General features: G+C 47.3%; 1 protein-coding gene across 1 annotated transcript; it reads left to right on the forward strand.

Annotated features, from left to right (window-relative positions):
- The first annotated feature begins 8383 nt into the window (after positions 1-8383).
- NKX6-2 (NK6 homeobox 2) lies at positions 8384-13910 on the forward strand. Its single transcript, XM_078641143.1, has 3 exons — positions 8384-9443; positions 10633-10805; positions 12998-13910. The coding sequence occupies exons 1-3, from the start codon at positions 9011-9013 to the stop codon at positions 13244-13246; spliced, it is 855 nt and encodes a 284-aa protein (XP_078497269.1). The 5' UTR covers positions 8384-9010; the 3' UTR covers positions 13247-13910.
- Positions 13911-14216: the final 306 nt, after the last annotated feature.

Here is a 14216-nt window from a genome sequence, read left to right on the forward strand (position 1 = left end):
ACAGACCATTGACAGTCCTTTTGTATTGTTATACTGTGAATAAGGGGGTTGTCTGTCCTTTGGTCTTTAAAAAATTTTCCCCTTAGACCCTCCACCAACCTTGTTTTTGACGATGATTGTTGCTGTGACCTGAGGGTGAAGAACCATAACTCTCAGTGTGCCATTGAGGGTGCGGATAGAAATGAAACCTTGGCAACCTGTGATGCACTATTTGCAGTGCACATTGGTCTTTCTACATGGAATATACCCAGGCCGCCCCTAGGCAGATTTCAGGCAAAGGGTAGGCCCATCAGAGGCAAAAGAGGTGGGCCATGCCCTTTTTCACTCACGCTCAATCCTTATGGGGAACAGAAAGAGTCCTGGACGCTCAAAAGCGCCGATGAGTTGAAGTTATTGACTATCATGTAAATAAGTTAAGGCAGCACTTGAATTATGGCTGGTGGTTGCTGTCATAGAAGTAACAAAGATTTGATGACTGATGATTTCGTATTTTGCTTAATGTATTGTGCCCCTCTTCAGTAGTTCTTAACAGGCCATATCCCTTTCTTTGATAAATAATGATTTCAGTATCCACCTAGATTTACCTCTGTCCCTTGAGTAGTCTCTATCACATGTAATCCTCTCTGCCTATTTCCAAGTAGCTGATGCCAACATGTCACTTTGAGCCTGGTGGATTCCTTGCAAGGTCCTAGATGTTGTTCTCTCTAGCTAACTCTGGTCCATTTGGGCTTATCTATGAGCAGTGTTCACAGCCAAAGATTCTAAGGAAGTCAGGTCTATTCCAGTTACTCAGTATCTGTAAATTATTTATTCCTAGCAACAATAGCTAAGAGCATCATGGCTGGTTCAAGTAGTCTGTATCTTATTTTCCACTAGAGTACCAGTTGGCACACTGCCTGGAACTTTGTTGTGCTTTGCGGTGGTTGCTTGTGAAAAATCAGTCAATACATATATCTTATGAGTGCCATAAAGTAGAGGGCCATTCTTTTTCCAGACAGCAGTAACAGCCTAACATTTGCAAAGGAGGTGCACTATCATAGGTTGTAGAGAGTCTCATTGTTTGGAGTTTCTGAAATTCCAGGGGTAGGGTGGGAGTCTAACTATCGTTTGACCATTTTCGAGTAGAAGGAGGATATGAAATCAGGCATGTTGGCGTACTCAGTGCCCTCTGGTATGCCTAGAAAGATGCCGGGAGTAAGGGTAGGACTTTGGTTAGTTGCCTGTCTACGTCTCAAATCGGAGCAATGATGTGCTCCGGCCATCCCCGTCAGCCTTAGACATTGCTACTAGGGGTCTACAGAAACTCCCCAGTACAAGTCTACTAGGGTTTTTCTACCGTTTCTGGTAATTTATGTCACTGAATTGAATACCAGACGGTAGTGTACTTTCACACCTTTCTTTTTCGGTCCTGATGAAGTGCCATTGGACCCGTTAGGGTCAGACTGGGCACGAAACATGTTGACCATCCACACTTAGATAGCCCTTAAGGAAAATGATTTCTACACAGGGGCAAACACACAGTTTTTAATCAGGCTACAGCTACCTAATAAATTTTATAGGACTTCTCCATACCTATTTTAATTATTTCACTCCCTTGTGCACTACCCAGCCCCCACACCCGCACGCACCAAATGGCTTCTTCTTAAAAAGATTCCTGGCAAAAAAAACGGTTCCGGGAGCCCGTCAGGCATTGCAGCGCCGGTCTGATGAGGGGAAAACGCCCTATGATGAGCATTACACCTCTCGGGTGTGTGAGTGCATCACGAAGAAAGACCTGTCTTTTCCCCACATCCAGACAGGAACTGCACACTCCCTTTAGACGCATGCCTATAAAGAGACCAATTCCTATGGCCCTAGTCCTCCATGTCAATAGTGTTCTTCCTCCACAGATGCTGCAGTACTTGAACAATTGGGGACTAATGAGCATGACCTCCACTTGGTCCTCAAGACATATCAACCGCCTACTCACCTTGTCCATTCCATTTAAAAAAAGGCCAAGGCAGACCACAGCAATTTGACCTCTGTCACAGACCTTCCCAACACATCAGAACGTATCCTTCCCTGCTCAACATTTGCTGGAAATTGAAGACCTGGCTCTTCGACTAGTTCCCCTTCTTCCCCGCAGTACCCCGCTGAGCTCCTAATTGGCCTACATATATGCTCTAGCGCCTGAATACACTCACAAGTAATGCGCACTCTACAAATATACTTTACATAACAGCAGACAAGGTGTCTTAATCATTAATCACATAAAAGGAATCACACAAAAGGAATGCTTGGCAAAAGTGTAACCATTACCAATAGCTTGATTAGTATTCCAACCCATCGTTTTTCACTCACTGCGCTGCTCTTGACAAAGCTGGTACTGCACATCAATACTGACCCTGCTCCACACTGGAATAGGTCAATCGGAACTGACAGAAGACAAAACAAACAATGTCAGATGGTTTCAGCCATGTGCTAATTTGCACATGGCTGGGTCTAACCTGAGCTTACATGGTGAGCCAAAAATTGATGGGTTGGAATGCTACCCAAAGCAACATTGGCAGTGGTTAGACTCTTTGCAGTCATTCCTCTCATCAATTTGTGTGTGATTCATGTCTTTATCATTAGCCTGATGGTATGAAGTTTTTATATGGGTGTTCAGCATGACTTCCGACATGTTGGCCATGTTGAGTTTTGACGTCCTGGCCACTGTTTCTGAGGACAATAGTTGGTGCGGAGCCTCAGACTTGATCATGGAGAAACAGACAGGAGGTATGCATGGGCTAGCACCCTACTCTCAGCTTCAGTGGAATCAGTGCCTATTGACAAGGAGGGGTAGAAGGCACTAGTACGCGGAGAGTCAAGTCCAACCCGAATAAAACGCATCAGGGCAAGTTAGAAGGGGGCCTTGAAGGAAAAGACCCCAGAAATATTCTGAGGTCTTGGAGGCATTAGTACTAAAATAATCTAGTGACACAGTGTCCCCTTCCAGGAACTAGATTGTGGAATTTAAAAAATGGAGTACCGGTAAACTCCACCTCAGGGGCCTGCAGTGCAGAGGGTACCTCAGCAAGCACAGTTTGTCATGGCAGCACCAGTCTTACTGGTAAACTCCGCCCCTGGGGCCTGCAGTGTGGGGGGCACTTCAGCAGACACAGTTTGACATGGCAGCACCAGTCTTACTGGTAAACACCACCCCTGGGGCCTGCAGTGTGGGGGGGCCTTCAGCAGACACAGTTTGACATGGCAGCACCAGTCTTACTGGTAAACTTCACCCCCGGGGTTGTAGCGCGGAGTGTACCTCAGCAGATACAGTTTGAAATGCAGCGCCAGTGTTACTGATAAACTCCACCCCCGGGGCCTGCAGCGCGGAGTGTACCTCTCCAGGCCCCGCTGTTCTTTATCCTTCCAAGGGCGCGCCTGCGCCAGGCCCTCCCAGGATGCGTCCTCATCTGCCCACTGTGTCATCCGCAGAATACCAGTCACAGGCCAGGGAGCCGCAGAGCCCGGTCATTTTTCATTCCGGTCCCTGGGGTCCTGGCAGTCCCAGAATGAGATCTGAACATCGCTAACAATGTCACACCGAGACAGTTCCTTCGGGGCCGCAACTTTAAATAGTGTAGCCCCAGGGGAGGTCTAAATCCATTGATCTCTTCGGTGCGTGCAGTACTCGCTGGACAGTGGTGTACCCTGGCAGCCAGACACACAGAAAACCACTCCTGCGACATCATACCCAAGGGCACCAATGCAGCTTGGAATTAACGTCGTGCTCCACACAGGGGCGAATTAACAATAACAAATTCAGTCATGACTAGAGAAAATGCCCCGAGGGAAGAGTATGTGGGCGAGACCGCGAAACGTAGGCTTCATCCCGGATGGTTCCAGATAGTCACAAACAAAAACTGATAGGAACAGGTGTATATAATTTTTGTTTCATCCCAGTAAATGACACCGCAATCTACATTAATTAGCATAGTGAGAAAAATAAAACTCCAGTATGCGCACATGGCTTGAGGCGTAGGTGGATGACACAGAAATCAAAATAAAATGTTATAATTATGGAGCGCGCTAATGTTTGCTGCTACGTCGGAGCAACTAATGAAAAGGTTATAGAAGCTCAGAAGAATCATTTTCTTCGTGGGATGCCGTTTATCGAAGATAGAAGAAGCGCACTATTGCGTGTCTGCCCGTTTGTGCCACCTAGTAGGCATCAGCACGAGCCACAGGCCGCAGTCACCTGCACTCTTCTCTGGGGGCGGTAGAAACCAGCCATACCTTTGCCAGACCCCTCCTCAGATCCGAAATTGTGACATAGACGGTGCTTTATATGACAAGGACTGACTACCTAAATTTCGTTCATTTGGAAGGGACCAACGTTTATCAGAAGGCGGTGAGGGATACTTTTAACGAAAGAGTAGCTGCACTTCTCAGTAGCAAACCGGTACTCTGTGATAGTGGGTACCTGCACTTTCACGCACTGGACACAGGTGCCACGGGCCCGGATTCACCCTAAAGAAAATACTTCCCAAAGCTCGGGGTGACAGTATTTGTCTCGAGTTATACTGTTCGCATCCAACCACCTCCCAAGTCCTCTCTCCCCCCCCCCCCCCCCCCCCACCACCACCACCACCCAAATGTGGCGCACTTGCGAATTCCGGTGGTCTTCTGCAATTACGCACGTAATAGACGCATGTAATATCACAAGAGATAAAGGGAGAAATAATCATAAAACGAACACAATAAACTGGTGGACGCCACAAAGGCAATCGGCAGCGCGTGTTAACCATCTTCATCATAACCAGTTGTTTGCGTTCCTGTCTCTTTACGCTGTAAACTAAAGGTGTCACTATTGCCTAATCCGATCGAAATCTCTTAGGTCAGTGTTTCCCAAACTGTGGTCCGCGGACCCCCAGGGGTCCGTGACACATTCCCAGGGGGTCCGTAGGCAGCAGTTTTAAAAGCACAGAAACGTTTCTTGTGTAATTAGAAGCATTCCAGCAACAATAAAAGTGTCAAGATAATTCCAGTGATTAATGTAGCTGCTGGAGAGCGAGGCGAGTTTTGTTCAGTGGCAGCTTTGACTTCACTAATGTAGCACAGAGGGTTAATGTGCCTACTGCAAAGAACGTGTAACATGCATTTTAGAAAAGCAGTATTTTATGTGCATAGGTTCGTGGTTACTGCTTTTGTCACAGAGATTATTTTGTTACTGTGCACTTCATAAGTGGCAATCGTAATCTAGCAGAGGGGCCTATAAACTATCATCAAAGAGCTGCTTGCAAACTGCATGGTACCAGTTAGTAACTTTTGTTTTTTCCCAGTTATTCATTATCCTGATGCTGCTAAAAAGAATTATTTGGGCGGAAATACATTTTTAATGTTACTAGCCAATGTGTTATGTTCTGAATCCTGAGTTTGTGCTTTTCCAGACCAAGCACTCTTTAAAAATGCCTACCAGTATTAATGACATGTCATCTCTGTAGTCCCCTTTACCTTATGTAACATTTTATATACACACTGATTTACATGTATGATTCAATGTCTATATGTGTGTGATGTAAAGTGCTCTGACATCCTACAATGGTATGAGAGATGCTATAAAACAAATGAAATCCATGTGACAGAGGGGCTGTTCCTTCAATATAAAATACTAAGGGCCAGATGTATGTTTTTATATGCACGAATGGGTTCGTGAACCCATTTGCGCATGCAAAAACCTATTGGGCCATGTACATAGCCTATTTCGCGAGTCGCAATTTGTTTGTGACTCACTAAACAGGTTTTGCAACTTGCTATTTGGAAGGGGCATTCCCTTCCAAATAGCGAGTCTCAAAACCATGTACAAATGTTTTTCGGTCGCAAAACACTTGCAATTACCACCTACTTCTAGTAGATGGTAATGCATTTGCAAATGGGAAGGGGTCAAATGCATGCAAAATTATTTTTAAGGGCAGGCTGAGGTCCCAGGGACCTCTGCCTGCCCTTAAAAAATGAAACGAAAACGTTTCATTTTCTTTTTTTTTTTAAATGCATGGTAAACGGGCTGCATTTTAAACAAAAAATGCTTTATTTAAAAGCAGTCCCAGACATGGTGGCCTGCTGAGCCCAGCAGGCCACCATCCCTGGGAGGGCGGGCATTTCCAATTGGCTCGCAAATTGCGAGAGGCTCATTAATATTAATGTGCTCTGCAATTTGCGACACCATTGGGAATCCCAAACAGTGTTAACACACTGTTGTACATTTCATTTAGTGACTCGCAATTTGCCACTTGCATTGTGTCCCCGATTGCGAGGTGCTAAATGAAATAGTCGTACATCTGGCCCCAAATCCTTAGTACTTTGAGTATTTGTTTTGTGTGAACATGTGTGGTTTTTTTTAATTACTGTTTTAATATTTGAAATTTAACTCATACAAATTGCTTGGGGGTCCCCGGCTTCCAGTGGTGACTTAATGGGGGTCCTCAGGAGTCAAAAGTTTGGGAACCACTGTCTTAGGTGACAAGAGCAGGATGATCGACTGAGTAGGCCCCACTGGGACTCACCCCGCAACCTTGGGGTCACTGCGGAGCGTGTTATTCCCCCAGCCTCTCCATCGGCGGATAGAACTCGGAAGCGCCAGAGGCACGGCGAATATCTGTCTATAGGTTTATATCAGTGGACCGACTTGTACCGTCATTCTAATCCACTAGAACTACTGTTTTATCGCGATTCGAAATCGTTCACAATTAAAACGAATATCATACCAGGGAAACACTGAAATATGCGTTTATAGCGTCACAAAAGAACTGCGTGTTGGGTGTCCTATAGCCAGTTGATGTACTTGTGGGGCGTATATATATATATATATATATACGCTTTGTCAGCGGGGGGTTTGCAGCGCACTCGTTTTCCAATAAACCTGCATTTCTAAAAAGAGAAATAGGCGAGGTCGGCGAAATGACCTTCAAAATAAAAAAATATATATAATAAAAAAATGTCAAACGAATTTATCCGTAACAAAAACAATAGGCTGAACACAGCAATCTTATAGGCATATATCTAGGGGTTTTCCAAGTAAAAACTACTACACTTTAGTAGCTCTGATGGGAAACGCACAGTTATACGACTGTTCTATTCTAAAAGAGTGTTCATCAGAACATGTGGCTTCCATGCACGTACTTTATAGTGAAAAGATCATCGCTGACATGTTATTTAGGATATAAAAAAAATTGCAGTAGAGCAGGAACATTTCTTACCTATAGCATAAACGCACGTAAGTCCAATTTAAGCCTGTCTACATTAGCACGCAAAACCTAATCGACCTTATTTTAAAATGGGTCTTCTTAATATCTCATAAAGGCGTGCGAAGGAGGCAGGTCTGTCGGGAAACCTGGAGAGTCTCCTGCAGGCAGGCGCGTCGAAGGCCAGTTGGACATATGGTCTGTGGTACGGAATGCCCGTGATTTCTAAACCAGGCACTCTAGTGGACTTGCCCGCCACAAATTCCCATAAAATCAGCATAGGAGTCGAACGCTCTGTAAAACCAGATTAGGACGGCCCCTTTGAATTTAAAGTAAAAGTAGACAGCGACGAAAGTTGCCCTCAGACTTCCTGAAAGGTTAAATAAGGCTCACGCGGAGGATCGTTAATCAAAATGAAATAGTTTTGAAGTGAGTTTTGTGAACAAATGTGTATTCGTCTTAGAAAGGTATCCGACCTTTCATTACCACTTGTTTTGTTTTTAGGAAATTGCATCCGCTAATAGGGCACCCCCTGATGATAGTCAAGTATCTGGAGTTTGTTTCAATTTACAAAAGAGCAGGCACTCCATTCTGCTCCCGCGCCAAGAGCTACCCCATTATACAGTTCGACAAAAAAGGACGGGCACTTCATGCAAAGTTCATAGACCTGAGGAGTGCACCCTAAGTGCCCCCTCTCAGGCACAATGGGCTCTTCTGCAGCTGCTTCATGACAAGGGCGCCTCTAAGCTCGCTGCTATCTTTATGCGATAGTTTGGCCGTCCCATGAAAAGGTGCGTCCCTGCTCGTTTTGTTGAGCCCTGATGTATCGCAGTCCTGATGGGCTCCGGATCTGCATTTTTTATGTGATCAAACACGATGCTCATATTTTGTGCTGATTTCCTTTTAAAGCCCGGGTGTGCTCACTAAAATCCCATTGAAGTGGATTTATTCGGTGGCTGGGGCAGATAAATCAGCGGCGGGATTTACAGCACCTGACTGTATAATAGGAGCTTCATTGACTGTGCCGGCCCGCAGCTGACGCCGACGCAGAGCGGGGACAAGGGCCCCCGATCGATCGTCCAATCAGAGCGCGCGCCGAACCCGGCTCCGCCAATGGGGAGCGGCGGCCGGCGGGCGGCGGCGCAGCTTATCAAGTGCGGCGGGTGACAGGGCGCGGAATGCACAGTCCGGAAGCGCTGGGTGCGCTCGCTGCCTTGGGGACTACGTCTGTGCGCGAGGGACGCGCCGCTTCCTGTGAGGAGACTGACGGCCGGCGCGCGAGCGACGCTCGGGGTTACGCTGTGTTCCAAGCCGGGACGCATAAACCGCCACCGCCGCGCGTGCTCTGGGTGACGCTGCCTGGAGCTCAGTGCTGCCCCCGAGGGGTGCGGGCGCCGCTGGAGGCCTCTGTAGGGTCGTCGCCGCTCTTCTGTGAAGCCTGCCCATGGGTGCTGCCGTTCCAGACTCTGAAGTTTCCCCGGTTGCGGGTGGTCTCATGAGAAGTCTCTGCTGATTGCAGGGGGCGCCTCGGGGCTGCTCTTGGAGGGCGCTGCTGCTGCACCTGCTGCTCTCCTCGGCCGCTCTCTGATGGTCCTGCTGATCCGCTCTCTGAAGACTCTGCTCAGATTTCCTTTGGGAGCAACTGTCTGAGCACCCTGCTAAGTTGCCGAGTGAAGTTCTGCTTGGTCTCCAGTTCCTGCTCCCCCTGAGGTTCCCTCGGGTCTCTGAAGTCGCCGGTGCCGCCTGGAGCCCGTGCCCCGCTGGCGCCCTCCCTGCCCGCCGCCCTCGCCCCTCCATGCGCACAGATGTTGGCGGTGGGGCAGATGGATCCTAACCCCCAGAGGCAGCCGCAGCAGGGCTCCGCCTTCGTGCTGAGCAGCGCGCCGCTAGCCGCCCTGCACAACATGGCCGAGATGAAGAGCTCGCTCTTCCCCTACGCCCTGCACAGCCCCTCGGGCTTCAAGGCGCCCAGCCTCTCGCAGATCAGCTCGCAGTTCCCGGGCCTGGGCACCCCGCACGGCATCAGCGACATCCTGGGCCGGCCCCTGGGCTCCGCCGGGGGGCTGCTGTCCAGCCTGCCCCGCATCAACGGACTGACCGCCTCGGGCATGTACTTCAACCCCGCCGCTATGGCCCGGTACCCCAAACCCCTGGCCGAGCTGCCCGGCCGGCCCCCCATCTTCTGGCCCGGAGTCATGCAGGGGGCGCCCTGGAGGGACCCCAGACTGAGCTGTCCCGGTGAGTACCGCAGCACACCCTGACTGTCTGCTGGGCCATTCCTGGAAGGATGGTGCCTCGGTTTTACTGGGATTGTGATGGGGAGGGATACAGAAGGGGAATGTTTTACTGAAAGATGCTATTTATAAGTACTTCGCATCCGCGGGCTGAAAACGTCAATACTAAGTTCTGCTTGTAAATGTATCCAGTAGCAGTTACAAAAGTTGACTTCCCAAGATAACATTGCATATAAAGAAGGGCATATACTCTAACTTAGTTGTAGAAATGATAATACCACTATTCCTTTCACTATTAGAATACTATTATTACTCACAATAGGTGGCGCAAAGGAACTGACCTAACCACCACACCAACATTTCCTTATGTTGAAACACAGCCTTTAATGAAACAGACAGACACGCATGTGTTTTCTCGACTTTCGTGTGTGGCCTGCCTCACTGTGGGGGAAATGGTGTATCTAATATTCAGTGCATTGGAAATATAACACGCTAGACTTATTGCTCTTATTTGTATATTCTTTTTATATTATTGGGAAGTAATATCACAACAATCTGCACGGGACACAGCAACCGAGGGGAGCACTGTGTATATTCCTAGACAGAACATCAGATTGGACACATTTAAAGCGCGCGGTAAAAACACCGCTAATGCGCATTCCCCTGCTCAGACTTACATAAAGAGTACAGGGATCTCGGACATTGGGACGCTCATCCGCTGTGTAATCAGTATTAATTTGTTTTCAGTTACCCCAAAAATAAAAAAAACGGTTTCTAATTTAGTAGCCTGGGTCAACACAAAGACAAACTTTACATAGAAATGACTGGTCTCTCTTCCATAGAGTGTATTCAGTGACACAGGTGTGCCAGAGTCGTGCGTGAGATATACCTCTTGATTATGGCCTGATGGGTATGAATGTTAACCGTATAAAATGATTTTCTCCTGTTGCCGTGTTGGCGCTCATTGCGAGTTTCAGAGTGTTTTGTTTGATATTGTGTTCTGGATGTTACTGTGTTTAATTGTGTGCACGCACTCTCCACATCATCAGATACTCTGATAAGGCCACACACTCACCAAAACATGTCACCAGTTGTCACAGTTTGCAGCAGAGAGCGTGTTCGTGTTAGACATTATCTGTGCATATGACGCCTCGTCGCCACTGCTCTAACTCGCCCTCTGATGCTTCTTACAGCCCAGAGCGGGATGATGCTCGACAAGGACGGCAAGAAGAAGCACTCGAGGCCAACGTTCTCCGGACAGCAGATCTTCGCCCTGGAGAAAACCTTCGAACAGACCAAGTACCTGGCGGGGCCCGAGAGGGCGCGGCTGGCCTACTCCCTGGGGATGACTGAAAGTCAGGTCAAGGTAAGCAGACGTGCGCGACAGTGTTTACAGGTGTTATCGATCACTTAACAGAGAAGAAACACAGAGCCCCGACTGACAGGCACACAGACCGACTTTGCCCCCACCCTGTGCAATGGCACTGAAACGTTACATAAGAGGCATTATTGACTAAGACATAAAACATTCCCTCAGGCAGTCCCCAGTAATCACTGCTTAAGGAGCGAGAACATCAACACAATCCCAATTTACAGCAATGCAATCATTGAAGGAATCCGACAGGATTGTCAGAGCAATACACAATCGGCTGAAAACTCCATCACATAACACTGATATACACAGTAATGCTTCTTTTCCGTTGTGTTAACAACCACACTTGAATTTAGAATCGTTTAGTTTTCTCTCCAGTTTGACGCTTGTATTATGCCCAACATGCCTTGTACACAATTCGGAGTAGGTCACGGATTGAACATAGAAATAAGTGAAACAATTCGTTTTTAAGAAAGCGCGTTAAAGCTATTTCAGAAGTTCGAAGCGCTATATAAACGCAGTTGCGCATAATAGAACAACAAACTCGTGGTGTTAAAAAGCACCTGCCTCACACTTTAAGTTAGCTCTCGGCATACTCCCGCCGACGTTTTAAACTCTTGGGAATTTGTTGATTAGAAAATCACCAGCTGCGGGTTTTCTTTTAACTTTTCAGTTGGGTCCAATTCAATTTGTATGTGTGGCTCCACGGAAAGCGCACGGCTTCGTATTTGTTTATTAGGATATAGCAATCACTTGCATTGTTCATATCTGTTTACCACTGACTGTGCTCGCGAGACACCAACACAACGCATCTATAGTGTGGGGTCATATCTTGTCACACAAGTTTCCTTAGACCCAAAGCTACCAATCACGACAAAACAGAAAACGTTTTCCCACCATGCATTTTTTGAAGCAATTGGTAATGCAAAGCACTACAACTTAAGTTAACAATTCAGTGTCCACTCCCAATTGCTACCCAAAAAGATACACAAGCTGTATAGTTTTAGACACCTTACACTAAGCCGCAGAATAACACATCCCCAACAGAGCAGGGTCTGTCTGATGCTTATCAGTTTTGCACATTCGTGAACTTTCTCCTCGACACGGTGCTGAAATGTGAACCCCTGCCACCAGTTATTGTTACTAATAGCACAAACACTAATGCTACCGCTGTTTATAGTTGCAATAAGAATATAAATCAAGGTAGTATTCCTTTCACAATGTGTTTTTTCTGAAATATCTAAACTGGTCATTGAGTTGTATAAAAACAAGTTGCAGTTAACGGACTCTCTGTAGCAAGCTGCCTTACGCGCCCCCTCTTAGCAGCGTCCTTAACGTCTTTTTTGCACCATTTCTCGCTACGATTATGTCTGTAAATGTTCGGTTTTATATACTGTGTAGGAAAGTGTATTACTAAAAGAGAGGGTGCCGGCCAGGGAGCGTAGGATAGGGCTCTGAGCTGGGGGTGAGCGGGCATCCCCCGGGGAGGTCCTTGAGCTGTGAGGGCAGCGGGTTTCACACTGAGGGGTGACTAAGCTGGAGGGGCATGGGGAGGCGACGGGGTCCCTGACATGGGAGGCTCAGGAGATGCCCACCTATTGTCACTGAGCTCTCAGGGTGAGCGACGTGAGGTGTTCTCTGTGCTGACATGGTTGGCGGATATAGGGGGTATCACTGCCAAGTCCCTGAGTTTAGAGGTGAGCTTGTGACATTCTGAGCCCGAGGTGTTGCTGCTGGACGGGGGTAGGGCTTTCGTTAGGGGTCCCCGGGATGGTGAGGGATAGGAGCATCACTCACCGAGGTCCCTGAATGTGGGAGAGTTTGTCCACATCACTCTGTGTGGACGGTCCCTGAGCTTGGAGGCTGAAGGGTTATCAGTTTGAGAAGGTCTATGAGCCAGGAGGTTAGGCGGATATCACTCCGAAGCTTCTGTGGGGGGGTCGTCGTAGATGGTGAGCTGGCATATTACGCTAATTTAACTGGGTCTCACTCCGAGGAGCCCTGAGCTGGGTGGTGATCGATATTAATCTGAGGGGTCTTACATTGTTAGATATGTGGTTATCTCTCTGAGGGGGATCCTGCGTTGGGGGAGCGACACCCCGTGCCCCCAGTCCCCGATCCTATCTGTCAATATAGGTCCTGAGTGAACTTGAGCCCTCTAACGCCCTGTGCCCCTCTCCCACCAGGTGTGGTTCCAGAACCGGCGGACCAAGTGGCGGAAGAGGCACGCCGCCGAGATGGCCACGGCGAAGAAGAAGCACGACTCGGAGACCGAGAAGATGAAGGAGAGCTCGGACAACGAGGACGACGACGAGTACAACAAGCCCCTGGACCCCAACTCGGACGATGAGAAAATCTGCAGGTTGTTAAAAAAGCACAAATCCACAAACTTAACGCTCATCAGCCCCTGCAGCAACAACTCGGACACGTTGTGATATCAGGGGGGTACCCGGAAGGACTCGGAACACCCGGACTTTTACTTCCTGTCCGCGAACTTTTACCTCCCGTCCTCGAACTTTACTGCCCCTTTTCCACCCGCCCCAGCGCTTTCAAAAAGCCGAATTAACCAGGGTATACAAATTATAAAGAAGTGTAAGTGAATGTTTTAAACAAAGTGATGTGTTGTACAGCCTAAATTGTAATGTTCAGATGTATATATTTTTTACAGAATAAGTTATGAAAAATCTACCTGCTCCCCGATGGACCAGGTTGGCAGTTCTTTCTTCCTTCTGTTTGTTTTTCTCTCTTTCTCTCGTGACTTTCTCCTGGTTGGGATTTCTGAGCCTGGACTCACACTTTGCTACTGTTTTGTAAATCACAGATCCAGGACACTTCCTTTGCACATAAAGGTACCTGCAAAAGTCGTTATATGTATTTCCAAATTCCCCTCATCCCCACCCCAGTCTATCCCCCCTTTTATTCAGTCTTTTAGTCGTTTCTTTATTTCCGTGGATTTTACGCTCAACAACCCCAGCCTGACCCAGAGGAGAGAGAAAACGGGACAATGGATTTTAAATTGAATTAAGAATATTATTGTCTAGACAGCGGTTGGAAAGACTTTGTATAATCAATAAATTATTTAACAAGCGTCTTAAAAAATGCATAGTTATTGATACTCCCGGGATATGATACAATAAGAAAAACAGAGTAATTCATTTACAGAATTACCATAAGGAGCAGAGTTTGATACGATTTTATTAAATTGTCAATTTAATGACAAGTACGTACACTGTGTCAAAACTAGGTCTGCTTTTCGAAATGCGCTTGAATGTTTGACAGAACAGCTATGGCTGACGCCGCAGTACATAGGGGGCAAACATTACTAGCTTTCAGTTTATTGAGGCGCTTGGTCACAAAATGTATTCAACACGTGTGCACAAAAGATGCCCCCTGTAGAATTTTATA

The sequence above is a fragment of the Lissotriton helveticus genome, chromosome 5_1, assembly GCF_964261635.1.
Source record: "Lissotriton helveticus chromosome 5_1, aLisHel1.1, whole genome shotgun sequence".
Classification (NCBI taxonomy): Eukaryota; Metazoa; Chordata; class Amphibia; order Caudata; family Salamandridae; genus Lissotriton; species Lissotriton helveticus.

Bases quoted from the DNA above. Each gene is read 5' to 3' on its own strand.
- NKX6-2 (XM_078641143.1), top strand. From the start codon at position 9,011: ATGTTGGCGGTGGGGCAGATGGATCCTAACCCCCAGAGGCAGCCGCAG. The intron at 9,444-10,632 runs GTGAGTACCGCA...TGCTTCTTACAG, and splicing joins CCCCAGACTGAGCTGTCCCG to CCCAGAGCGGGATGATGCTC. The intron at 10,806-12,997 runs GTAAGCAGACGT...CTCTCCCACCAG, and splicing joins TGACTGAAAGTCAGGTCAAG to GTGTGGTTCCAGAACCGGCG.